General features: G+C 41.9%; 1 protein-coding gene across 2 annotated transcripts in view; it reads right to left on the reverse strand.

The window, feature by feature from the left end:
- Positions 1-10273: 10273 nt before the first annotated feature.
- KDM3A (lysine demethylase 3A) overlaps positions 10274-26514 on the reverse strand; it is a 47724-nt gene continuing 31483 nt past the window's right edge. For both annotated transcript variants that reach the window (XM_015238783.3, XM_072951519.1), the window contains exons 13-26: positions 25684-25836; positions 25450-25545; positions 24950-25077; positions 23238-23433; positions 21779-21951; positions 21153-21389; positions 19824-19995; positions 17340-17427; positions 16608-16738; positions 13594-13713; positions 13374-13513; positions 11971-12147; positions 11754-11888; positions 10274-10980 (exon numbers count right to left, since the gene is read on the reverse strand). In XM_015238783.3, the coding sequence (XP_015094269.1) occupies positions 10900-10980; positions 11754-11888; positions 11971-12147; positions 13374-13513; positions 13594-13713; positions 16608-16738; positions 17340-17427; positions 19824-19995; positions 21153-21389; positions 21779-21951; positions 23238-23433; positions 24950-25077; positions 25450-25545; positions 25684-25836 (2027 nt within the window). In that variant the 3' untranslated portion in view covers positions 10274-10899. The remainder of the gene's footprint in view (positions 10981-11753; positions 11889-11970; positions 12148-13373; positions 13514-13593; positions 13714-16607; positions 16739-17339; positions 17428-19823; positions 19996-21152; positions 21390-21778; positions 21952-23237; positions 23434-24949; positions 25078-25449; positions 25546-25683; positions 25837-26514) is intronic.

The raw sequence follows: 26514 nt of genomic DNA on the forward strand, positions 1-26514 counted from the left end.
ATGCTAAGTGAAATATGTCAATCAGAGAAAGAAAAATACCATACAGTCTCTTACATGTATATCTCGTGAGTATGTGTGTATCTGCATGTCCTCATCTCTAAAAGAGGAAATCATGGCAGCTGCTTCATTAAGTTGTTGCAAGACTGCGATGCAACATGAAAAAGTGCTCAATAAAGTGCCTGGTTCACAGTAAGCATCCATTCCTGTTTATTACTATTGAGGTGATGAGGGACTTAAAAAAAAAGAAAAAGAAAAAAAGTTACTACTGATTTCACTGAGCCCAGTTACTCTTAATATCTGAACTAGGTGATTCCTCTGGCATCTTCCATACACAACACACTTATTAAATGATCAAACTTAGTTTTTCCTTTAGAAATCAACCAACCAGCCAACCAGCCAAACTCCCAGTCTTGGGCCCTAGAGAAAGAGAAGAAATTGTTGTTTAACAAGACAATAAAAGTCAAAGGAGATGGTAAGGTGAGAAACTGACCGCTGGGGGTAGGGAGGGAAGTCTGAGGGATTACAAAGTGCAAAATGGACCCAAGCTAGTTCTTCTGGGAAATAGCCTTCCTCATTGTCTAGAATGGGTAAAAAAGTGTGTCAGGAAAATGCAGGGAAGGGGGCATGGGCAGAACTGTTTAGATTTATTTTAATTTAAGAGCATAGGCAGAAAAGAAAAAAAAGATTGCAAACAAGACAAGAATGCCTGGCTTTTATTCAACATGGAACTGCAAGTTCTAGCCAGAGCAATTAGGCAGGAAAAGAAATTAAAGGTACCCAGATTGAAAAGGAAGATGTAAAATTATCCCTACTCATAGATTACATAATCTTACATGTTGAAAATTCTAAAGATTACACACACACACACACACACACACACACTCTTAGAGCAGATAAACAAATTCATCAAAGTTTCAGGATGCAAAAATCCATTGAAAAAAAGTAAGTTGCATTTCTACACACTAGCAATGAATAACCCCCCAAAATTAAGAAAAATAATTCCACATTGAATAGCATCAAACAGCATAAAATACTTAGGAATAAATTTAACCAAAGAGGCACAAGACTTGTACACAGAAAACAAGAAAACAAGGCTGAAAGAAATTAAAGACACCAGTAGGCAATCATCTTGAAATATCTAAATGTACGAAGTCAACATGTTGTACGTCTTAAACTTACACAATGTTATATGTCAGTTATGTCTCCATAAAGTGGAGGGGAAAAGACACCAATAAAAGGAAAGATGTCTCAAGTTCATGGACCACAGGACTTAATATTGTTAAGATGACAATACTACTCAAAGCAATACGTGTAGTTTCAATGCAATAATCTCTATCAAAGTTCAGATGGCATTCTTTTCCAGAAACAGAAAAACCCACCTTAAAATTCATATGGAATTCACAGGGACCTTGAATAGTGAAAACAATCTTGAAAAGGAACAAGTTAGGAGACTGTGGTCCTTCTTGATTTCAAAACTTAATTCAAAGCTACAGAAATCAAACAGTGCAGTACTGGCATAAGACTGTTATATAAGACTAATGGAATAGATTGAGAGTCTAGAAGTAAACCCACATAACTATGGTCAGTTGTTTCTGACTAGGGTGCCAAGACTATTCAGTGGGGAAAGAACAATGTCTTCAACAAATGGTGCTGGAAAACCAGATATCTATATTCAAAATGACTGACTGAATGAATGAATGAATGAAGTTTGACCCTTACTTTATACCACATACAAAAATTAACTCAAAATAGATCAAATCTAAATTTAAGAGTTAAACCACAAAACTTAGAGAAGAAAACATAAGAGCAAATCTCATGACCTTGGATTTAGCAATGGTTTCTTAAATATAAAATAAAAAGCACAACCAAAAAAGAAAAGAAAAAGATGAATTAGATAATTAAAATTAAGAATAAAAATTTTTTTTATCAAAGGACACTATCAAGAGGATGAAAAGAGAACCCACAGAATAAAAGAAAGTATCTGCAAATAATGTATCTGATAATGGTTTAATATCCAGAATATATAAAGAACTCTTACAACTCAACAACTAAAAGACCAACAACCCAGTTAAAAAATGGGCAAAGGACTTGAATAGACATTTCTCCAAAAAAGATATTCAGATATCTAATATGCACATAAAAATTTGCTGAACATCATCAGGCAAATCAAACAACAAGACAGCACTTTACACCTACTAGGATGGGCTATACTTTTAAAAAATGGAAAATAACATATGTTAGTGATGATGTGGAGAAATTGGAACCATCACACATTGCTGGTGCAAGTGTAAAACAGTACTGCCACTGTAGAAAACAGTTTGGTGGTACCTCAAAAATTTAAATACATAATTACCTTGTTACCACTCCAAGGTATGTTCCCAAAAGGACTGAGAATATGGACTCAAAGAGATACTTGTACATTCATGTTCATAACAGCATTATTCACAATAGCCAAAAGGTGAAAACAATTCAGGTATCCATCACCATATGAATGGATTAACAAAATGTGGTATATATAAACAATGGAATATTATTTGCCCATAAAAGAGCAAAGTTTTGATACATGTTACAATATGGATGAACCTTGAAAGCATTACGCTTAGTGAAGTAAGCCAGACACAAAAGGATAAATATTTTGATTCCACTTATATGAATCATCCTACAACACACAAATTCATAGGCAGAAATAAAGATTATCAGAGGCTGGGGTAGGAGAGAAAAAGGAGTTGTTGCTAAATGGTTACAGAGTTTTTGTTTGAGGTGACAAAAAATTCTGAAAATGGATAATGGTGATGGTTACACAAACTTGTGAATACCACTTAACTGTACACATTAAAAATGGTTAAAACAGCACATTTTATGTTACATATACCATAATAAAAAATAGTAAAATATACTTGTAAATCTATGTTGAAATTTACTAAATGATTTTTTTTTTTGCATACAGGCATACCTTTGAGATACTGCGTATTCAGTCCCAGACCACTACAATAAAGCAAATATCACAATAAAGCAAGTCACACAGATTTTTTTTTGTTTCCCAGTGCATATGTTTACACTATAATGTAGTCTATTAAGTGTGCAATAGCATTATGTCTAAGAAAAAGTACATTCCTTAATTTAAAAATACTGCTAAAAAAAAATCTGAGCCTTCAGTGAGTTGTATGTAGCAGTAACATCAAAGATCACCACTGATCAGAGGTTACAGTAAGAAATATAATGAGAAAGTTTGAAATATTACAAGAATTACCAAAATGTGACACAGACACAAAGTGAGCAAATGCTGTTGGAAAATGGCTCAGATGGACTTGCACAATTCAGGGCTGCCACAAGCCTTCAATTTGTAAAAAATACAGTATCTGCCAAGCACAGTAAAATGAAGTATGCCTATTTGAGATGATCAGCTAAACTTTTTTTGCCTTCTGTTAATACGGTGAGTTAATGTATAAATATTCTGATATTAAACTAGCCTCGTGTTCCTTAGTTAACATTTTTTTTGTCATAACATACCAGTTTTTATACACTGCTGGGTTTGAATGTGCCAATATTTTATCTAGGATTTTTTGCAAGTGTGTATATAAGGAATATTGGCCTATAATTTCCTTTTCTTGTACTGCCCTTATCAGATTTTAATACCAAGTGTACTAGCCATATAAAATCCACTGAGTAGTTATCTGTTTTCTATTCTCTTCACTATTTTTGCAAAAATTGTCTCTTTTCTAAATTTGGTTCAAACTCACCTGTAAAGCTGTCTGTGCCTGATGCCTTTTAAATGGTATGGATGGTGCAGAGATTTTTGATTAACAATTTAATTATTTTAATATTTATCCAGATTTTCAAAGTCAATTTTGATAATTAGTTTTCTAGAATGCTTCCCATTTCATTTGTTTTAAAATAACATTAATAGAATTCTCTTTTATTTTAAAAATCTCTACTATATGTACATTTTCACTTCATTCCTAATATTCACTTTGCTTTTGCTTTTTCATCAGTCTTGTCATAAGTTTGTGTTACTAATTAATATTTTTCAAAGCTTTTGACCTTGTTGATCATTTCCATTTCTTAATTTTAACTTTTATTTTTATTAATCTCTTCCTTTTGTATACTGAGATTTATTATTACATTATTAGCTTATTGATTACTGATTGATTGATTAAGCTTATTATTAGCGTAAATATTCCCTTTTTTGCTTTGTTTTGTAATAAATCTTTTAAGGCTGCACATTTTCTCCTAAATTATTCTCTAGGTGCATTCTATAAGCATCTTATTCTATATACAAGCTAACAAGTTAACCTGCCACCTTTTCCTGGATGCTGGTATAATTTTTCATTATACTTCCAGTATGTTGAGTAGATATGTTTAGAATATGAATATAATTGATTTATTCCTTCCCTTAGAAAATACTAAGTATTTCACCATCATATATTATTTTAGCTGTAGTTTTTCATAAACACTATTTATCATATCTACAGATTTCTCTTTACTTACAATGGAGTTATATCTCAATAAACCCATAAATTGAAAATAGTTACACCAAAAATGCATTTAATATACCAAACCTGAACATCATAGCTTAGCCTAGCCCACCTTAAATGGGCTCAGAACACTTACATTAGCCCATAGTTGGGCAAAATCATCTAACACAAGCCTCAATAAGCAAATTCAATAAAGTATTGAATATCATATAATTTACTGAATACTGCACTGAAAGTGAGAAACAGAATGGCTGTATGGTACTCACCATTAGTGTACGCAGCTGAAAGCACCCTGGATCTGAAGAATGTTTGAAGCACTGAACTAAAATTAATTGCTGGATGAGGGGGATGCTACGGCAACAGGGTTGTCAATCTGTCTCTTTTGATGAGGCTTGAGAATAGCTGGTAGAAGGAACTGGGACACTGACACTTGATGGTTTAGTAGGCATAGTGTTCCTCGGGGAGACAGCCAGTCTTGACGGTATAGTTTTTATTATCTGTTTCTCTGTGGCAAGCAAGAGCATCACGTATCTGCCAGGTCTTGCCAATCTCTGGTAATTGACAGCCATTTCTTCCAACATCGGTAGGCCGCTGGTGACAGTAGCAAATGCCTTTGCCAGTTTCTTTGCTGTGAACTTCCTTTGTGCCTCGGATATAGCTTCTGCCTCAACTTTTTCTTCCTCCAGTTCAATCAGCTCTTTATTGGGAAGCCCTTCAGTCTCCATGCCGAGCAGCTCGTGAATGTCCTCTTCATCGACGTCCAATTCTAGCTGTTTCCCAAGCACTAGTATCTTGTTCCTTACTATTTCAGCAGCAGCAGTAGCAGCAGCTTTGTTAAAAGCCTTTGAGTGTGTTCACATGTGTCTCCAAAACTTTACTTCCAAATGCCATTCATGCCTTGCTGTGTGACTCCTTCCCACGCTGCTGCGGTGCTTAGCACTTGGACTTTGGTTGTGCTCAGAGGCAAATACACAACCTCTACATCAGGATGCATGTCACAGATGTGCTGTAGATGCCCTGGAGCATTGTCTAAGATCAGAAGAACCTTGAATGGGATGTTGTTTGCCTACAGTTTTCTCTTGCCTGTGGAATAAAAGTTTTTTTTTTTTTAAGTCTTCAAACAATTCTGTCAGCCAGGCTTTCTTGCTATGGTGACAATAAATGGGAAGTGTATGCCTGCTCACATTCTCCAGTGCCCTTGGCTTCTCTGAGAGGTAGATTAGGAAGAGGCTTTAATTTGAACCCTGCACCATTTCCACCCAAACGCGGTGTTGAACGGTCCCCGAATGCCTTGAATCCTGGCAGTTTTTTGGACTCTTGATGAATGCATGCACGTTCTGGCAGACTCTTCCAGAACAGGCTTGTTTCATCCACACTGACTTTTTGCTCTGGCAAGTATTTCTCATCCAATGTCATCTGCAGCTCTTCCTTAAAAGCTCCGGCACCTTCAGCATCAGCACTTGCTGCCTCCCTGCTGACTTTCACACTGTGAAAACTAGGACGCCTTTTGAGGTGCTGAAACCTTCCATGACTTGCTGTAAACACTTGCATGTGAAGAGCTAATCGCAAAGACTTCTTGTCTTAGCCTGGATCGTCAGCAGGCGGAGGCGTATGCTCTTCTCTATCTGGTCTTCCACGTGACAGGCAGTTTTTTAATGTCAGTTGGCCTGGCTCTTTTCTTTGTGATGACAGTGTATTTAACTGATGCTGCTTCACTGCATCACTGACTCGCTTATCCTTTAAGATGGTCGAGATCGTCAGTTGTGAGAAGTCCTAACTCACGTGCAGTGACCATTACTGGCTTGCGCTCGTGTCGGCAATTAATTTTGAGTTTCATCTCAAGAGTCATGTTCTCTTTTCCCACCAGAAGCAGCAGACAGAGATGGGCATTTGGTAGACATCATGGGATGGGAAAACAAACCACAGTAACCAGAAAATGCTCGGAACACAGCACGCTGAGGAATCTTGGTTGTTTACCCTCACAGTCATAGGCTGACTGGGAACTGTCAACACCCATTTGTGATAAAAACTCTCAACAAAGTATTGAGGGAACGTACCTGAACATATGTTGTCATGTATGACGAGCCCACAGCTAACACGAAATAAAACATATAATAAAAATATAAAATCTGAACAGTCTTAGATCTGTTAAAAAAATTGAATCCATAGTTAAAAATCTTCCTAGTGCATGTTTTCACTAATGAAGTGCTTCTTCTAAACATTTTAGAAATATTGCTATATATACACTTTAAGTTGCAAAGTCCCACCCAAGCACTTTTGTAACTGAGGTCCACCATTTTTGAAAGGTTGTATGTTTATTGTTCAATTCCAAATATCTCATTTCCATTCTGATTTCTTTTTGTTCAGTGAGATCCTTAGAAGTGTGTTGCTTAATTCCAACTACACTTCAGGACTTTGAAGTTATCTTTGTTTCCATTGTCATCAAAGAACATATTCTGTACGATTTCAACTTCTATAATCCTTGGAAATTTATTTAGTTTTTTGGGGGGGCAGTATATTGTTGTTCTTGACAAATGAACAATATGCACCTGAAATGAATGTATTTTGCACTCATTGGCTTTAGTGTTCTAATGTTGATTTGCTTCAGGTCAATTTGATAGGTTCAAATATTTTATATATTTATTGGTTCTGTTTTTATTATACGAATTACAGAAAAAGGTGGGTTAGAATCTCCAACTATGATTAGGAATTTGTTTTCTTCTTCTGTCAACTTTTGCTTCATGTTATTCTGAAGCTCTGCTATGAGGTGCTTACCCTCCTTAGGATTATTGTAGCTTCCTGCTGAGTTGATCCTTCTATGACTGTGAAAACGTTCTCTCTCTGGTTAAAACCTTATCTTAAAATCACTTTGGTATTAATAGCCATATTTGCCTTCATATAATTAATGTCTGCCTCGAATAATCTTTTCTATAATTTTACTTTTAACCTACAGTCAAACTGTATCTTTTATAAATAGCACAGAGCCAAGTCTTTAATCTGGTCAGACCATCTTTATCTTGCAGTTGGAGCACAGGTATCCCCCACTTTTGAAAGTTTGCTTTACACCACTTCCCTTTTTAATAAAGACTCACATTAGTACCTATTTTTGCTAAAAAGAAAAAAAAGGCAGAAAGTGAAAACAGCGTTCAGCGCTGGTTCTGCAGTGAGCGGTCCCAGACGGAGCCGCATCCCGAGCCGGGAAACTGGTGCCGCCGAGCCCCTTCCCAGGAAGCAGCACTCAGCGCCTCGGCCTGAAGGCGCCGTAGTTCTGAACTGTGTCTGTGAGCACCTGCGCTTTGTCTTGATTTATGCTGTGCATCCTCGAGCAAGATGTGTCCTGTGGCACCTGCTTCTACACTTAGGAAAGGTTTCACAGGAAATCTCTACTTTCGAATAGTGGGGGAAACCAGTGTTTAGAAAAGGCCCACTTGTTCCTTCCTTCCTGTCTTTTTAATCAGTTAAAAATAAGAATGTCATTTTCTCATTCAACTCCGAAGGCTCCTCCTACTTGGAGTTAATTTTTATTTTGGTTAAAATATACATAACACAAAGTTGACCATTTTAATCATTTTTAAGTGTACAATTCAGTGGCAGTAAGAACACTTATAATGTTGTACAACCATCACCAGCATCCATCTCCAGAACTTCACCATCCCACAAAGAAACTCTCTATCCATTAAACAGTAACTTCCAGCTCCTCTTCCTCTCAGCCCCAGTAACCGTCATTCTACTTTCTGACTATGAAATTTGACTCTTCTAGGAATACGATTCTCGTAAGTGGAATCATACAGTACTTGTCTTTCTGTGTCTGCCTTACTTCACTTAGCGTATTTTCAAAATTCATCCATGTTGCAGCATGTGTCAGAATTTCTTTCAAGACTGAGAAGTATTCCATTGTATGTAGATGCCACATCTTGTTCATCCAGTCACCTGCTGGGTTGTTTCCACCTTCTGGCTCTTGTGAATAATTCTGCTGTGGATATCAGTGGACCAGAATCTGCTTGAATCCCTGCTTTCAGTTCTTTTGAGCATAAATCTAGGAGTGGAATTGCTGGATCATAATGTTAATTTTATATTTAACTTTTTCAGGAAATTTATCCAAACTTCTAAAAATAGTTTTATTCCTATGTTGCTTAAGGTCATCCAGGAATGTACAACCTCCCTTGTACACCATTTTTTCTTGCACGATGTGGGTTTTCTTTCCTAAGGATATTCTTAAAAGTTCCCTCAACAAGGGCCTGAAAAGAAACTCTGGTTTTTGTCTGAAAATGCCCGTAAAGTTTTGCTGTGTCTAGACTGACTTTTCAGGATGTTCTCTGGCACAGGAAGAGTGGCATCTACTTTGCTGGCTCCCACTGCTGCTAAGTCAGCTGTTACTGTCACGTCTTTGAAGATCGTGTTTTCCCCATTCTGGGTACTTTAAAGAACGTATGTGTTTGGATACTCCTTCCGTTTAATACTGTGTACCACACAGGTGTGGGTGCTTTATCTTGATTCAGTCGCGCTTCTTCAGTCTGATGACATGTCAGTGCTGGAAAAATTTCAGTCTCTGAATGTCACCCTCCCTCCCTGTTTTGTTCTCTTGGTTTTCTGTCACTGATCATCAAACCTTTCATTTTCTGTGTCCTTCTTTATAGTTTCCTGTTACTCAGTGCTGTATTGTGCATTTTTACCAATCTTCCAGTTTGTAAAACAACTTTTTTCTGCTGCTTAACTCATCTGCTGAATTTCTAATTTTAACCATCATGTCTCATTTCTGTAAGTTCTATTTAGCTTCCTTCCAAATCTGGTTATTCCTGGCAATCTCATTCTTTCATCACACTCTTATACTCTTATTTCTTTAAACATATTAGACATTTCAGAATACAAAATAAGTACTGGGTCATTCCAGAATCTATAAACTTTGCAAGTTTAATACGGCAGTTTGAAGGTTTTCATTGACTCTTGCTCTTGGTGGCTTTCAGGTTCCATATTTGTGGAGACAATGCACTTGACTATGAATTACAGTCCTTAGGCTTATCTATGGGGCTCCTTTAAGGCCTGGCTTGAAGGTGATTTCCTCTAAAGAGAATGCACATTCTCTTCTTCTTTTGGCTACTGGAGATTTCCAACCAACAGTGCCAGTTTTAGATCCAAAACTGTATAAAGGAGCTTCTGATAAGAAATTCCCAGAGAAAGACATTTCCCAGTCAGGTAAGTAGATATTCCTACTTACTCTTTTCAGAATGATCTGGAAGTTCATCCTTTAAAGATTCTGGCTTGGAGGGGGTTGGCCTTAGTCAGGGACCTTTGACATACTCTGAGCTCATAGGTAAAAACCCAGGCTCTCGGCCTCTTCTATGCTACTTGATTCCAAGTTAATGGAGAACCAGTGAGCACAGAGAGGTGGCTTCCTTATGAATTTTCATCCTTCATAGAGATGCTACTGTTTTGAAACTTCTACTTTCATTTTCCTTTATAAATGCTTAAATTATGAAGGGCCAGAAGATAAAGTATTTCAATCTCCCACCTTTTAAGAACCATTTAGCCAGTCACTATTTGGTTTTCTGGCTAATTCCCACTTGTGAAAGTAGTTACTCAGTGGTATTTCTTTACAAAAGTGTGCAAGGGTTTCCACCTGGCTGGGGAGAAACTTGTTTCCATGTTAGCATTATAATAATCACTCAGAAATCACTAGAGCATCGAATTTCTGCGCTTTTTCAGACGAGTTCCTGGGGCAAACTCTTACGCCTGTAACATCTGACAGAAGGTACACTGAATCCATAACTGGAGGATAATACCAAAAAACTGAGCCCAAACATTATATGAATACTTTAATGCAAAATGCGGAACACGTAAAATTAGCAAAGCTTCATTTAAATTAAGACTCCATTTAACTAAAGATGGTTAACCCCAAGAATTGTACAGTAGTTGAGTTCTGCTCTGTGACGCCGGCCCTAATGCGGCCCGGCGAGGGCCGCACCGCTGGCTGCCGCTTCCTCCACTGCTCTCTGGGCCCTACGGGGCGGGAGAGAGAGTGCTCGGACGCAAAACAAAACGCCATCCAGATAACTGCGCAGTGATCCCTAATAGTTATTAACCCATTTGACTAAGCTGTCCAACCAAACAGCTGGGGAATAACTGCAGATGTTGCTCCAGAGCTGATGAGAGGTTTTGTTTTTACAGCTGGGTAGACGCTCTGCCCTCGGGGAGAAGTCACAGTTTAAGGATGCATGTTCTGTAAATAGTTACTACATATACACATTTAGTGTCTGTAAACACTAGAAATATACATTAGACAGAGTACCCTTACCAGGTGGGTACAGTTTAAAAAAGAAGATGAGGTAACATGAATCTCAAAGTCCACAGGAATCCTGCCTGGAGAGTTTGAACAGCTGCCAGTAATTCACTTCCAATGTGCAGGGTTAAGGCGTCTCTGGGGCCCTCAGGGTTTGCCAAAACCGGATTCACTGGCTTTCAGCATAGCAACCGCATCTTTCACTGCGTGGTAGATAACATTCTTCACCTAGAAGAATGAGAGAAAATATGGTCAGTTTACCATTAAATCTAAAGTCGGTCACTAAGAATAAACTTTTCCCCTATCGATTTTATGACCATGATCTCGGATTTTAAAACTCCAAATTCAGTATGAAATGTTAATAGTATTCTAAAGGCCTCCAGGCCCCTTTAGGCTAGTAGCACACAGGCATTTAAAACCCAAGCCTCCTTTGAGGAACTTAAAGCTCGTCTCCCCCCTTCCTCAGGCTCTGATCTCGCATGGCCCTGCCTGCATGGGAGAGCAGGAGAAGCAAGTCCCAGGATACAGTTCTATTTTTCAGAGGTTATCTATTTCCCTAGTTTTTCCAACATGGAATTATATGTTATATAATTCACTACTGAAAGCCCCTAAAAAACCCACCCTTTCAGGCCCACTCTGGATCACAGAGATTCTGTTCCGCTCTACCCGAGACTGAGAACACTCCAGCATGAAAGGTCTTTGTTCAAGACCCCTGTCTGGCAGCTGAGCCAGAATCAGAAGTCAGGCCTATTCATTTTCAATACTAAAGCCTTTCTTTTGGGGCACAGCCCCTTACAGAGTCTAAACAATATCAAACTGAAATGAGATTTCCTTTGGGTTCATTCCTTCTTTGCCTAAGTAGACAGAACTAGACACAAAGCCAGTTCATCAAGTCACTGTACCAAGTGTGATGCGGCCAAGTTTGCTGATTATTCGTATCAGGTCAGTAACAGGCCATGAAGCCAGAGTCAGAGAAGGCTGGGAATCAGTGCTATTTTTACCTGTAATTTATCTTCATGATTTGTATGAGTCTGTGACAGATAGCGGAATTCCTGAGTAAGCCAGAAGCAGTGTTTAACATGCTCTGGGGAAACAAAATCTTCAGCCACTTTGATACAGCTGTACAAGTTATGGACCTGGAGAACGACAAGCCACGTTAGGAACACATGCAGAAGTCTGCAGTGTAAAGAGAATAAAGAATAAAGTAATGGTTCCTGCCTGATGTGGCGCTCCTGCTGGGATAAATACCACGTCTCCAAGAAACTGCACAATAGCCCAGCCTTGAACTCCATACTCTTGATGAAGACGCTTTCTCAGGGATCGGTCTAGATACCAGCTCTGATCATGAATGGGATCGTGGTCTGCGGGGTTTTCTTGACCTTGCTCTTCTGAGACCTAGAATACATTCAAAATATTATGAAACCGAGCAACATGCTGAGACCCAAGGGGGGCATTTTGCCTCCTGAACAGTGTGGCAGTCCGTAACGTCAGGCCTTCTTCAATCTGCACCCCTGCTGGCAGAAAGGGACAACGAGTGCTCCAAGACATTAACTGAATGAACCGAGAGACGGCTGAAAGAAAACGTGGCTTCTCTTCTGTCATTTCCTATAAACCGTGACTGGCAGTCTGCATATTTTTTGTAAATCCTGTGTTTGGACAATATTTTGGCCTTGACTTCTGAATGTAAGTAGTTAAGCTCCTTAGAAACAGGCTTGGCGTACTGCAGTTCTGAAAAACCTGTGTCCACTTAATAATCCCAAAGATGACTGTAGATTAATCTTGCTTATTCTAGACCCGGTATCTGTCAGCCGACTCAGGGTGACACTATCAAAGGAACAATATGGTGACCAGCAGGTTTTCTGAAAAGTCAAATTATCCTTAGTCAGAAACATCTTGATTCAAACCAATGCTGGTTATGGACCCAGTTGGTACCAGGCAGCAGGCGAGGTGTGTTCACATTTATTCCTCGTGAACAACCGCAGAGACCAGCCACCGATATCTGGGCGGCCACCAGCAGCCTCAGTAGGAAACAGGCTGAAAACTGAATACACCCATCTTTCCAGCTGCCTACAACCTCCAAGCAGAACCCCTGCCAAACAACCTGTTAACTACTGGAAACCTGGAACCTTCCAACCCAGCATCCCTTTCCCATGGCCCTTCACAAGCTCATGGCCACAGTAGGGCGAGACGTCTTCCTGACCTCCCACTAAGTGAGGGAGGACAAACCAACAGGGACTCACTCAGAACACAGTCATCAAGGGCGAAGGACTGACACACGCACTTCTGAAGTGCACAGATTTTCAAAGCAATAAAAACAGATACTGCGTGAAGATCAGAGGAACTACATTGAAGGTAGAGCACAGAAATCTCCAAATGCTCTAAAACATAAAACACAGACATAGGAAAGACAAGCCCCCCTATTCTCAGAGGTGTGAGCCTGATCACCTAGAGACCGCCGCCCCCTGGCAGGCAGCTTCGGCCTGGCCAATCTGACACGCCCAGATTCAGCCTCCGGGGCTGGGATTACCCCCCGCTAACCCAGCGGGTCCTCGGCACACAGTCTCCTCTAATACTGCTATTCTGCATGCCTCTCACCGCACGCCAGGGGGTAAGGAGCACACCTTTTTAAGAAATTCTCGTATCTTCTCTGTGTCCTTAGCAGCGTATATGTGCCAGAGGGCTCCTGGCTTCTCTTTTCCTTCAATAAATCGCTTTATTGTGAGCTCATCAGAATCTCCATCTTGGATGGTTTTAAGGACTTCTAGAACAAGAGGAAAAGCAAGTATCAGACCACAAGCTCCATCTCAGAGAGTAAGCCCCACTTCATGCTCAGCACCTTACCTTCTTCTTGGTCACCCTGTCCTTTGGGAATTCCCACATAGACCATGACATTAGCTGCATCAGATACATCTAAGTGAAGATTTGTTGTTCCGTATTTCCGATCTTCTGGAGTAATTAATCCTGCAAACAGAAAATGCCTTATATTTACTGAGACACCAAAGCTGACACAGTCTTCCCCACTCCCAGGGATACTTGATCACAAAATTTAGAAGTTGCCTTTCTAAGCATGTAAAAGTAATAGAACAATATTTAATATTAAATTATTTTACCCTTTCAACTTTGATTTCAGATAATCTCTTATTAAATAATTAAAAATAAAAACCCAACTCCTACTACTAGACTTCTGTTTCTGGTGATAGGTGAAGTAGGTCCCTCTTGCTGAGAACAACTGAAAATCCTGGGTGAAATTATTGAAAAGAAATTTTTAATAAGTCAATATGCTGGCAAGAAAAGAAGAAATATTTAGAAGCCGAAACTAGAAAGCAGGACTCGGGAATGGCAGAGTGGACCCCTGGGGCTGGGATTTGCCAAAGGTGTTTGCTCAACCAGGTGAGCTCGAGCTTCAGTTGGCACAGCCTAGGAGGGCTCTGGGGCAAGACGTCGGCCCAGGGTCCACTTAAGATGGAGAGTCTAACAGAAACCCCCCACCCCGCCCCCGCTGCGTACACATAAAGCCAGGACCGCAAATGACCATGTAGTCAGTATAAGAAGGAACCCTGTCCAGCGTGCTCTGTGGTTCCCTCAAACGTGAAAGAAAAGAGGTGAGCCAGAGCACGAGGTCCACACTGGGGCTCGTGATCCGAGCTCTAATCTCCTCCCCCAGGAGAAGGCTCAACTTGCTCCGCGTTCACCCCGAGGCTCACCAAGCCCATCCTGACGTGAGGATGCGGCTTCTAGACCGGGCAGCAGAGGGGAGCCAGGCATGGGGCGGGCAAGCAGAGGCTGTTTCCTAACCCGCCAGGGCCTGAAACAGCCCTGTCCTGTCTGGAGGCCAAGGGACGGCTTTCTGGCTTGCGGGGGCCTGTGGCTGTCAGAGCAGCTACACACAGGAGGGGGCACCTCACAGTTTCAACCTGGGGCCCCGGCCCTCGAGCCCTGCTGTGCTTTCCTTTCTTTCCCATTTGCTGAAATAATCAGCCCTAGGAGTAGGTGAAGCATTAAATATTGGGTGAAATCACAGGATATATGAGATTTTCTTTAAAATGCTGAAGGAAAAATATAAAGAGAGGAAATAATGAAACAATTACAGAAAAACTGGATGGCTGTTGTAACTGGGTAATGAGTATATAGGAAGTCACTGTACTAGACTCTTAAGTTTTCAGTGCATTTGGAAAGTATTTTTATAATAAAAAGTAAAAAAGTAAAATTTGAGAGGAAAAAAGCAAGTAACGTGATAGAAGGCAAATGAATGAAATGAACAATTACTGATGACGGACCAGGTGAAGCTCCAAAAGTCTGATTCTGTTTATATAAAGTTCAAATCCGGGGGAAACACTGCAAAAATATTCTGCAGGAATATAAATATATACGGTAGAATTATAACTGGAAGGAAACGATAAACACAAACTTCAGGATGTTGGTTACCACTGGGGCAGAAGGAAGGAGAGAGAGCTGAGGGGAGGCAGGGAGGTGAACAGGTCGCAGAGCCTCGGCAGAAGCTGCTTGCTGGTTTGGCCAGTGCCAAACTGACTACAAAAGAGTTGTGCAAAACAAAGGAAACGACACCCACCCAGCCGTCAGCCCAAAGTCCATCCAACCCCAGCTACGGGTGACTGCACACTGATAAAACCAGCCTCTACACTGAGGCAGCCTGAACACAGATGGACCCAAAAACAATGGTCCCAGGGAAAGGATTCCCAGAAAATGGAAAATCCTGTAAACAAAACACACCACAGACTTTTATGAAAAGAACATAAGCTGACACAGTAGGGGCTGCTGGGTGACAGTGTGCAGGGGCTGGAGGTTGGCTCCAGCCTGGAAACCAGGGGACCCGAGTCCTAGTCCCAGACCTGCCACTAGATGCTCCCTGGAGACCCAGATTAGGTCAAGGTCCCTTCTAATCCCCTCCAGTCCTGGTTCCCATCTGTAAAACCGGTTGGTGCTGCTGGAGCTGGATAGAGGTTAACCCCCTGATATTTCCAAAGAACCTTTTCACTCTACTCTATTTGACTGAGAAGTCACAGCTCAGTCACTCAACTTTCGAAAAATGACCGCTCTTTAATGATGTTTATGATAAGGTGTAAGGTGTTTGAAGATGAACACATTTTCATTATTTTCAGCCCCTAACTGCTTCCTCTGAATGGAACCACTATGTCACAAGTATCATAGAGTAACACTGCCATCTATCTACTAGCGTCTGAGGGGGAAATCTACTGTCAAGTTGTTTAAACCAAGCAGACTGTTTATTCTGAAAACCTCTCAGATAACCACTTCTGCCCCAACAGTGTCTGGAGAACATGGCAAAGATTGCAGAAGATTCTGTTCTTCCCCTTCCAGTCTGAGAGACAGGAGTTGGGATAATTATGGGAGGAAGGAGTAAATCAAAGGACTATAATTCAGCACTTTCAATGCTAACTTTAACTTAAGCAACTACTACCCACCAACAGAGAGCAGAGCACTTAAGTGTAGCAGATGTTAAAACAGCTGCAATGCTAGCAGACTGACCTAAATGTCCAGCAACGTTAACAATAATGAATAAAATTACATCCATTCAATGATGCACCAAGCAACCATTAAAACGATCATACTAAAAACCAGTAAGCAATATGTAAAGATTTTACAGTGTCATACTAAGTGTAGAAAAGAAAAATTTTAAATGGCATGTGCCCTACAACTAGGAAAGGTACACGAGCCAAGGAATGAGAGGAAATACGCAAAAATGAAGACGACTGCTGTGGCTAAGGGTTAGGACTACAGACATTTTCCAACTACCCCCCGCAAAAATCAATGTTTCAAACATTTTAACTTGTTTTATTTCTGTGACAATTTTTCCAAGTTAGCCGTTTCTTCCTTACCATAAGCATTATACATCTTGGGACCCAGATCTGGCCTGACAAAGTAGTTTGGCAGCCTCGAGGCCAAGTTCAGTTTGCCATCCCTCCTTGTGTACTCAGGCAGTGGAATATTGGCCATCAGATCATCAAACCTAGGACAAGAGAACCATGAATTTGCAAAATAAGTGTGCGTTTCTCATACACTGTGGGGTTTGTTTTGTTCCTTCCACACCAAAAGGAACAAAAACATCTGTGCATGTGAAGATGCAGACAGCTATCATTAACAGTATTAGGGTTAGAATTACAGTAGTTATGAACAAAGATGTCTTCTTTCTCTCCTAGAGCACACATTTGTATCCAAATGATCTAGAATACTTCAGACAAAAGATCTGAACAATAAATTCCTGTAAGAAGTGGCACTCAGGGATATATTATTCATCAGTTATGAGGATTCTTTCCAAGCTTCAAGCTCAAATCAGGAAAATGGATCGAGCAATTGCACTGCCTTGCTGTCTAAAGGAATGACATGACTGCATCATCCTCAGTCCTAACACGTCTGATCTCACCGCTGCCTCCAGGCCAGCGCGCGCCGTCTGTCGGCCCTCCACTGGCAGAGCGCTACCGTGGAAGCACGTGGTGTTTTCATTAGTCAGCCAGATCTGAAAGTCCGTAACCTCTTCATCTCACCACCTCACAAAGAATTTCTCCTTCAAGTCCAGGGCAGAGCCACCTCTCCCCGCCCCATACCCGTACCTGGAGGGCATCATGTCTCTAAAGTCTTCTCCTGGTGGCCAGTCCTTCAGTTTCAACACCATAGGCTCTTTTTCATTTTTCAAGCGGTCTGAAAGGTAACCGGAATTACTGGGTTGTTGCTTTTCACAACTAAGAAACAGACCAAAGTCAATGGCAAATTAGCACTACGATGCAAATTAAATTTATTTATCTCTGTAAAATCTTCATAACCTGATATATTTAGTACACATGTATTATTTTTGTCTAATATTCACCTCCTGCTAAGTGCCAAGCATTTTATTTCTACAGCGCCAAGAAATCCATTCACACCCAGGAAGCAGCAAGGGATAGCAAAATAAAGATGGCCAATGAGTCTGTATCGGAGCCCTGTCTTTTCCAGATGCTTATTAAACTGCCACTTATTCTTTGAGATTTCGGCCACTACTCCCTTTTGTCTACAGGTGGTGTTCTGACAGACCCAGTCTCCTCTTATACAGTGTCCTAGAAGAAGTGAGCAGCTCCCTAACTAACACACAGCAATGCACTTTAATAATCAAAGGCCATAGATGTTTAGAAAATCCAGTTTTCTGGGGCCAGCATGAAATATAAATGACTTATTTTGCTCAGAGAGACTGAAGCTACCTGATGTTTTGTCCAGGGACTGGGGAGAGGGCCTCCCAGTCCCCATTCCCCCCACTGCCACTTCCCCACCTTCTGCCTGATGTATGCAGGGTTTAGTCAGAACTATTTTCCTGCAAAAAAAGACAATTACCCTTTGCAGATAATGCCAAGGAACCAAGAACCAAAGAACTCCAACCGAAAAAGATACACTGGTAATTAGGATTAACGGCAGTGACAACTATTATTTCATGTCTTAACCGTGTTCCAGTCTCTGCTAAAGTGTTCTAGCCATTTAGTCCTTACAACTAAATCCAACATCCCAGTGAGATCTAGCACTATTTAATATTCCTATTTTGAGCAAGGAAATGGACAGATGCGTGAGGCCAACCAGTGATTAAGCAGCATTGGCTTTGGGCTCCCCTCCTGGGGGCACAAGTGGAAGCACAGCATTTCTGTCACAGAATTAAAACGGGGACCCAGGTTTGACTTCAAACCCTATATTCTAGAGGACTAACATTTGTATAATGTTTGCTGGTCAACCAAGTACTATCGCAAAACCTAGTTTAAACAGGTGTGTGCTCCAGGGGACCACGCACAGGGAAACACAGGGCGCCAGCGGCATTTCAGTGTGGGCAGTGCACTGAGGATCTGGGCAGCAGAACAGTCACTGTGGAAAGGTGAGCTGTGGGGGACTCTGGGCTGCCCTCACCATCTGCAGGCAGGAGAGAGTGTGAGCCCAGAAAAATTAAATTACAAGCTCACGTCCATGTCAAGTAAACACCAAGAGTCAGGACTGCAACCCAGAACTAACTGGAAGGCACGGTGGCAGCTGCGCCTCCAGCCCCCTTCAAGGACCCGCTGCCCAGACACAGCTTCGGGGTCCTGCCCTTCCCGGGGAACTAGCACCTACAGACCTGGGAGGTAGGGAATAAAGGCCCTGGCTTTCCCCACTGCAGCCCCATCTGAGACAATGCGGGGCAAGGCTTGCCCCAAACTCACTCCCAGACTGGCTGAGGCTTCATTGAGTCTGCATTGAGCTGACGCCCTTTCCTCCCCTCCCTGCTTCCTCCTCCTCCGTCTGACAGATGTTGACCCCCATCTTACATCCATGTGTGGAAACCCCATCACTCCCTATTTGAGAGCTGGCTATATAACTTTGTATAAAGTTTGATGGTTTGGGCCACAACCTGTAAATGGGTGACAGGAAATAAGGAAGCAGGTGATTACGAGGTGAAAGCATGTCTTGTAAGAATGAAAATGATAACTGAGCAAACTCGAGTTACCGAAAGTGTAAAGAATGATGGGAGCATGGTGACAGGTGCCTGTGCTGAGGGGCTTCTTGGAAACAGCTTGCTGCCTGGCCAGTCCACAGAAAGGGCCAAACCTCAGCACCAGACACACACACCTCCTTCCTACCACAATCCCCCAGCCCAGGTGAGGCAGGCGGTGAGCAAGGTAGCTTGTGCTAAAGGGATATACACTCCCCAGCTCCTTCAGGTCTACGTATCTTGTTAAACAGTAATTACAATTTAAAAAAAATCAAAAGGTTACATAAAACCACCAGCCTGAGTCACAAGCCTTGGCTCTGGGCTCCCCTCCCAGGGGCACAAGTGGAAGCACAGCATTTCTGTCACAGGACAGACATGGAGCCACCTGAAGAAGAGGTGGCCAAAACCTCACCTCTCCAAGGGACTACAAAGTGAATTTGCCTCAGTTCAAGCGCACAAACTTTGTAAAAAGAAAAGGGAGGAGGAGATAAGACACTATTATAGACTCCAGAGTCACAGGAAACACTGTTGTTGTCCCTGAAGGGCCTGACTCCTGCCACTCCTGTGTCCCCTTCTTGCACATCCTCAACTCCCTTAGAAGGCCTTTAACACATACTTGGAACATCTTCAAATCCATCCCAGAAGTCGCCTACTGTGGCTCCTGTGATGATTTCATTGGTTCTGCAATTTACTAGGTCAACTTCCTGATTTCCAAACTCTTTCCTGAAGGATTCGGGTTTCCAGAGTTCCGTGTTCAATTTATGATGCACTCCTGACACCATCACTGGCTAAGAGAAGAGAATGAAGACTTTAGATTGAACTCCCCCAGCCTGGTCCCCACACCCGCAGCAGCCCCTCCTCAGACAGCTGCTGCTTTGTTCCTCTGTGCCTGGTCCTCAGTCTCAGATCCCAAAGTGACAGACAGCTCAGGCCTCGGAGCTCCCACAACATTTCTTGTCTTCACCACTCATCGGCTACACACCCCCTGCTCTCAAACGACATTAGTGAGCTTCTAAGATCAAGGATCACACCTTCTGCCTCAGTTCCCATCACTCACGGAATTCCAACGCCAAGGCTCAGGGGCCAAGCAAGGGATGTGAAGGAGACAAAGTCAGGGGAAGTGCTCTGTCCAAAGAGGACATTGCCACTGGACCCTAGTCTGTTGTTACCAGGCAGGAATACGGCCCTGTGGTTGCCAAGTCTTTCGGTCATCCAAGACAAGCCAGAAATCCTGACCTGTAGGCAAAACAGCCTAACTAAAATATTGGCAACTAGTTCAATCCTTAGAAAACATTATGTAATCCAAATAAAAATGCTAATGGACTGCATTCAGTCTGTTGTCATCATGAGCAAATCTTGTTAGAACACAGGACTGAAAAACATGTTTTCTTTGGTTAAATACATACATTTTTGTATTTGGCAATTCCCCACGTCCTGGCCTTGGCCAAGAGCAAAGTGTTCCTTTAGTGAGGACTCTGCTTGGTCCTATGGTACTTCATGGCGCAGGGCCACCCAGAATTACCTTCGGCACAACATTCTAACTCATGGAAGAGGGACACCGGATTTTTCTCCTATTTTGTCTAATCCCCAAACCCCATCGGCCTAGTTATACCCCCACTTCTCCTACTGAGGTTTACCACGCAAGACTCACTGAGCCCACAACGTGCTCATCAAGAATCCAAGGATGACTGCTCGGAAGCAATCAAAACCTTATTGGAAAACATAGCTCAGGAACGTCTGCTGTAAAAAACAAGACTCACAGCCACACTCTGCTCTAACTATATTCACCCTAAACAATAAAGTACAAAAAAATGAGATAAAGTATAAAGTATACACTGCTCATTGGGGCGGGGGGTGGTATGCGGGATGGGCTGTCAGAAGTCGGCCTGAGGCTCCGAGGAGGGGGCCTGGCGCGGGCTGGGCTGGGGAGCGAGGCCCCTCCTACCTGCCCCTGTTTCCAGCACTCCCTGAACACATTCCAGTTGCTCTTGTTGTTGGGATCCTGCAGGCACAGCAGCCGATTGTCACACAGCCAGTAGTGAGGAGTGTCAAAGCCCAGAATGCTGGGCTTGATGGTCAGCCCTTGAGGCCTCTTAGATAAGTCAGAGCAAGTCTTATTTTGCACCAGAGAGGCAAAGATGTCATCAAGGATTTTTGGTGTATTCTTGAGTCCATTTTCTGTCTGAATTTGAAAAAGAATACAAGTCTTAAATACGTCACTCCCTACCATCAAAACAAAAACCCATTCTCATAACGGTAGGCTGAATATACGTTACAATCCAGGAAAGAGTCCAAGCCAGGGCCCTCAAAGAGGTAAGCCCTCTTCCCCACCGGACACCACATCTCTCAGAAGTGGGTGCAGGAGAGGTGTAAACAGGAGGAAGCGACCCAGCCCAGAATCACAGCCCCATGAAGCCCACTCGCCAGCGATACAGTGTCTGTGCCCATGAAGGAGAGCACGGGATTCAGATCCTTCTTTCTACTGCGTTTCAGTTTCTCTAGCCTCTTCCTGTTCTGACTCTGTTCACCTTCACAAGGTGGAGTAACACATACAACAAAGAAAATGCATACCTTTCCTGTAGAGGAATTCAGAAGATTTCGGAGGAAACCAGAATTGTTGTTGCTTACAGGCGTTAAAATTGTGCTGTTAAAGGTGTGGAGGACTGTGCTGGATTTGCTCAAGGGGGGGAGCGGGGGAAGGCATTTGATTTCATTCTTTAAAATTGGCATTGTTGGTTGTTTTTCTAAAGACAAAATAAAAAACACCCAGATGGAAAAGCATTCGGAAAGGCAAATCCCTTACTAGTCTCCTATTAACAGAATTTCTTTGGAACTTGGTTTTAATTTACTGGAACCAAAAACCTTAAGAGAATTAATACTAATATATTACTGATTTAGACAAAGATTTCCAACTGCTATTAAAAAAATTAATATCCAATATCCAAGGTGATACTATGGTAAATGGTATTTTTTATTTGTTTGTCCCTGGTATACATGATACAGCTGATTTTGATAAATTAACATTGTAATTATCAACCTTGATAGATATGTGTATAAATATAGATTCTCTCCGATCTTTCACAGGTACAGTCAGATTGTTTACGAACATCAGCAGTTTTATCTCTTTCTTTCCAATCCTAACACCTTTTTGTTTGTTTGCCTGACTGCAATAGCCAGGACTCCAGCACAGTGTTTAATAAAATAGTGAGAACAGGAATCCTTGTTGCGCCCAAACACAGAGGGAAACTGTTAAAAATTATTCAACTCATTAAAAAATTCAGTCATTATTTAGGACGTTTGCTGCTAATTTTATTGCAGAAATTCATTAGATTAAGGATATTCCCTTTTGTTTCTAATTTAAAATTTTTAGAAAATAATTATCAATAGGTATTGAATTTTACTTTTTGTGTCATGAGACTCTCCCACTTTTTTAATGTTAAAACTACACCTGCGTTTCTGAAGCCCTACTTGGTCACCCTGTATAATTCCTTCATTTATAATGTTAAATTTTATTCACGTTTAAGTGTTGTTTAGAATCTTTGCATGAAAGAAACTGATCTGCAATTTTTGTTTCTTGTAACATAGCCAGAAAGCAGAATCATCTAAATTCTAATCCAACTACCTAATTCCAAACCCATGTTCTTTACACTATCATCAAGCATCTTGACCGAGGCAACAGCACCGATGAGAAAAATTAAGCTGAAGCCAGACATTCCAGTTTAGACAAAACAGAAAATATATACAGGGTAAGGAGAGAAAGGCAAAAGTCACCATTGGAACAGACAAGTCTCAGCCCACTCCTTTCTTGCCAAACACAATCCCGACCTCACCCAGAGCTCTAGCATCAGCAAAAGTTCTCTCCGGTGCTGCCGGCTGCAAACACTTGCGTTTGTGTCAGGTCTCAGGTGACTACAGGGAACCACTTTCCATTCCACGCGACTTCTAACCACTCTGCTCTCACAAGAACTGAGGCTGCCAAGTCCCTTTGGGAACAGACGACAGTTCTCAGGAGCCCGTAGGAAACACTCACCCTTGTTTTCCTTGTTGACGTTCCCGCTGGTCAGGTCTGCCAGCCAGTTCAGAGGAGACGAGCTGGCTGGACAGGCAGGCCTCACGCTGCCGGCCGGCTTGGAGGCAGCTTCCCCACCCGCAGCCGGTGGCTCCAACACCGATGGGTTTTGCTGGAGCACGGAACCAAGAGTCGATTTTTCTCCAGCTAATGAAGTCTATGTTAAGTACAAAAGAGTAATTTTACACAAGCTGAAAAAATGCATTTTCCTTTTCTTACCTTCTCTCCTAACTGCTCACCAGTAAGAGATAAATACTCAAAACAAAACCACTCAACGGCCCTGGACATCACCACAGATGCAGGAATCTCGCGACAACAGAGCAGAGCCATGAGGTAGGAGAGCTTTTAAGTTTTTAGTTTCTGAGTGTTACTAGTGACAGTGTAAGACATGTTAAGAATTTAAATACAGCACGATGTCCACCCGCACCCTTGCACCATCATCTCATGCTTGCTCGTATCCCTATCACTCCACCCACCACACTGCTTTAAAATGCCCACTTTGTGCCCGCTGTGCCTGTGAATTCACCCTAGTACCCTACACGGGCACTCAACACCCAGCGGCTGAGTGAGTGAATGAATAAATGAGGCAGGGTAGGAAATACAGCTGTGAATTCAGAAGGAAATGGGATGCAAAACAAAAGAGAAAATGCTCCTTTGATTTTAGCACAGTGTAGTAGGCTTTAAAATGTGATGAACAGCTCTATAAAGAACTCAAACATAAACTGGAAAAAAAAAATTGACAGAACACTCCACTTATTTCTCTGTTACTTAAAAAATTGCCTTGACAACTTAGCTAGTGAGTTTACACATATATAGGAGGGAAAAAGAACAGTCAAATTCCAGTTGAGGCCCCAGCCGTGTTCTACATGCAATGTGACTCTGTGATGCCTGATTACTGGCACTGTGTGCTGTTCCCCTATGACTGATAAGGAAGTTGAAGCACATGTATCAGTTCACTTGAGCCAAAGTTATGCAACTAGAAAGTGGCACAAAAAGAATTCAACTTCAGCTCAGACTCCAAAGATCACAACTCTTCCACCTATGCTGCCTCTGACACCACAGCTTTATAAAAACGTAAAATCATCTCTGGTTACTAAAAATGTGGGGTACAGTGTGGGATAATGATTGCTGGGGTGAGGGAGAGGAAGGGAGATAGTGGGGGAGGAAGGTATGATGCTGGAGGTGAAGGAGATGCCAGCAGGAAGAGGCACATGAGCAACAAGGAAATGGACATTTTTTATGCTGAGTGATAGCTACATAAAGATGCATTTCAGTACTATTTCCTTCAATTCTTTATATACAGTATAGGTAAAATATATTTAGTAATTTAAAAAACGTTAAAGCTTATCTGAATAGTTTTAACTCTGTAAAACATGAGAAGTTTTAAAAAAACCCATACAAATTTGATAGCAGCTTATCAGGCAGACTATGATAGAAGAGGTTTTTGCTTTTCCAAGGAACAAAAATTAAAAGCCTACCGAAAGAGGCTGCAGAAGAGGTCCGTGAAAACTGAGAGTGAGTGCATGAGGCATCACATGAAACATACGAATTAGCTCTTTCCACTGACAGCTCTCCCCATACTCCTCTCAAATACACTACAGAAACCTTTGGGTTATTTGAAAACAGACAGACAACAATCACGAGGTTGGTGAATCTAGCGTAAACAGTAGTACCTGTTTTATGTCTTCCTTTGAGGCTGGCTTTGAAAAGAGTTTGAATTGCCTGTGTGAACAGGGACAGTTTGCCTTTATTCCCCATTTTGCTCTTACAGAATGAACAATGTCTCCAACATCATAGAGGGCTAAAAAAAGGGCACAGGCAAACATCTGAACAAGGATGTTAGGTACTTTCAACCTCAACATTACAAAGCAGAAGCTGACATTTCCAACAGGATAACTTGTTTTTTTAAAGCAGCGTTTTCTTTTGGGCGCTCACACTCCTCCTTTGCATCCTAAGTATGCCTTCCCCCAAAGTGCACCATTTTCTTTCCTTCTACAAAACTGTAAGACCTTAATCAAAAGCTTTGGAGCATTATTTAATACATTTTTGGACAACTTATGGTACATACTAAAAGTAAGCAAGTAATTACACTACACAAAGTAAGAACAAGCTACCAGCCCTGTGAGTTAACCAAAACACAGGGGAAAGAGAATCGTTGCACCACATGAAATACCTTTGCCAGGAATGATCTGTGTAGGCATGAGGTTCTCTGGTTCATGTATCTGACTCTTCACACATCTCAGCCAAGAGAAAGTCTTGTAGGCAGCACCTGCAAATAACTGGTTTGTAGTGACTGCTCTTCATGGACTCTGGCCCCCAAACCTTCGGAAAGCCATCAACCATAAATCAAAGAAAGGCTTAATTTAAGAGTGTAAGGGGCTTGGAGAAGAATCAAGTCAGTTCTCACCCTGTTGGCAATTCTTCCTCTTCATCCGGTAGCAATCCACGCACACTCCAAACCCACACCGAGGACACACCCAGTGCAGGTTGAAGATGGTGGTGTCACACACATCACACATTTCTCGAACACCTTTGACAGCTCGCTTCCAAGCAACCTGTCCTACAAAAATCAATACATCACTTAGTCCTGGGGAGGAGAGAGGAGCTGATGTCATCTCCCCCTTTCACTGGAGTTCCCACTAACTGCTCAGCCTCCAGAGCCCATCTCAAATGCCCTCCCCGCCACAAAGCTCTCCTGGATTCCTTCAGCACTCCCATGATTTTGTAGTTCAGACTCAGGCCTGTTTACACTGTATAAAGTCAGGTGCAGTTTTACTTCCCTCCAGGAGACTAAACTCCGCTCAAGCAGAATCCCTGCTCGGGCTGTGCCCCACCCCCACCACCCCCTCATCCTATCCTCCAGGGAGCTCAGCACACCGCGTGTGATAGAAAGTACTGCTGAGTAAATCAATGAAAAAAAAAACAGTGGTGGCTACACAAGCTGGAATTCAGATCAGGGAGTGGCGGTTCTTCACCTTCTCAGTCATGAGACCCTTTGAGATTCTCTCCAAAGAGGGGAAAAAACCTAACAGATACACACACCCAACCTTCAGTACATTGGTCAGGTTATTCATAGATGCCCTGAATCCACTCAGACCACCCATCCAAAACCCCAGGGCACAAAGAAAACCTGGAAGGAGCAGCGCATTAACTTAGACAGGGCACAACAGTCTAAAGGCAGTTCCTTCACAGGCCAGTGTCAGAAATTCGATTTTATTAGAGCCAGGAGTGATGCAGC

Source organism: Vicugna pacos, chromosome 28 (assembly GCF_048564905.1).
Source record: "Vicugna pacos chromosome 28, VicPac4, whole genome shotgun sequence".
Taxonomy (NCBI): domain Eukaryota; kingdom Metazoa; phylum Chordata; class Mammalia; order Artiodactyla; family Camelidae; genus Vicugna; species Vicugna pacos.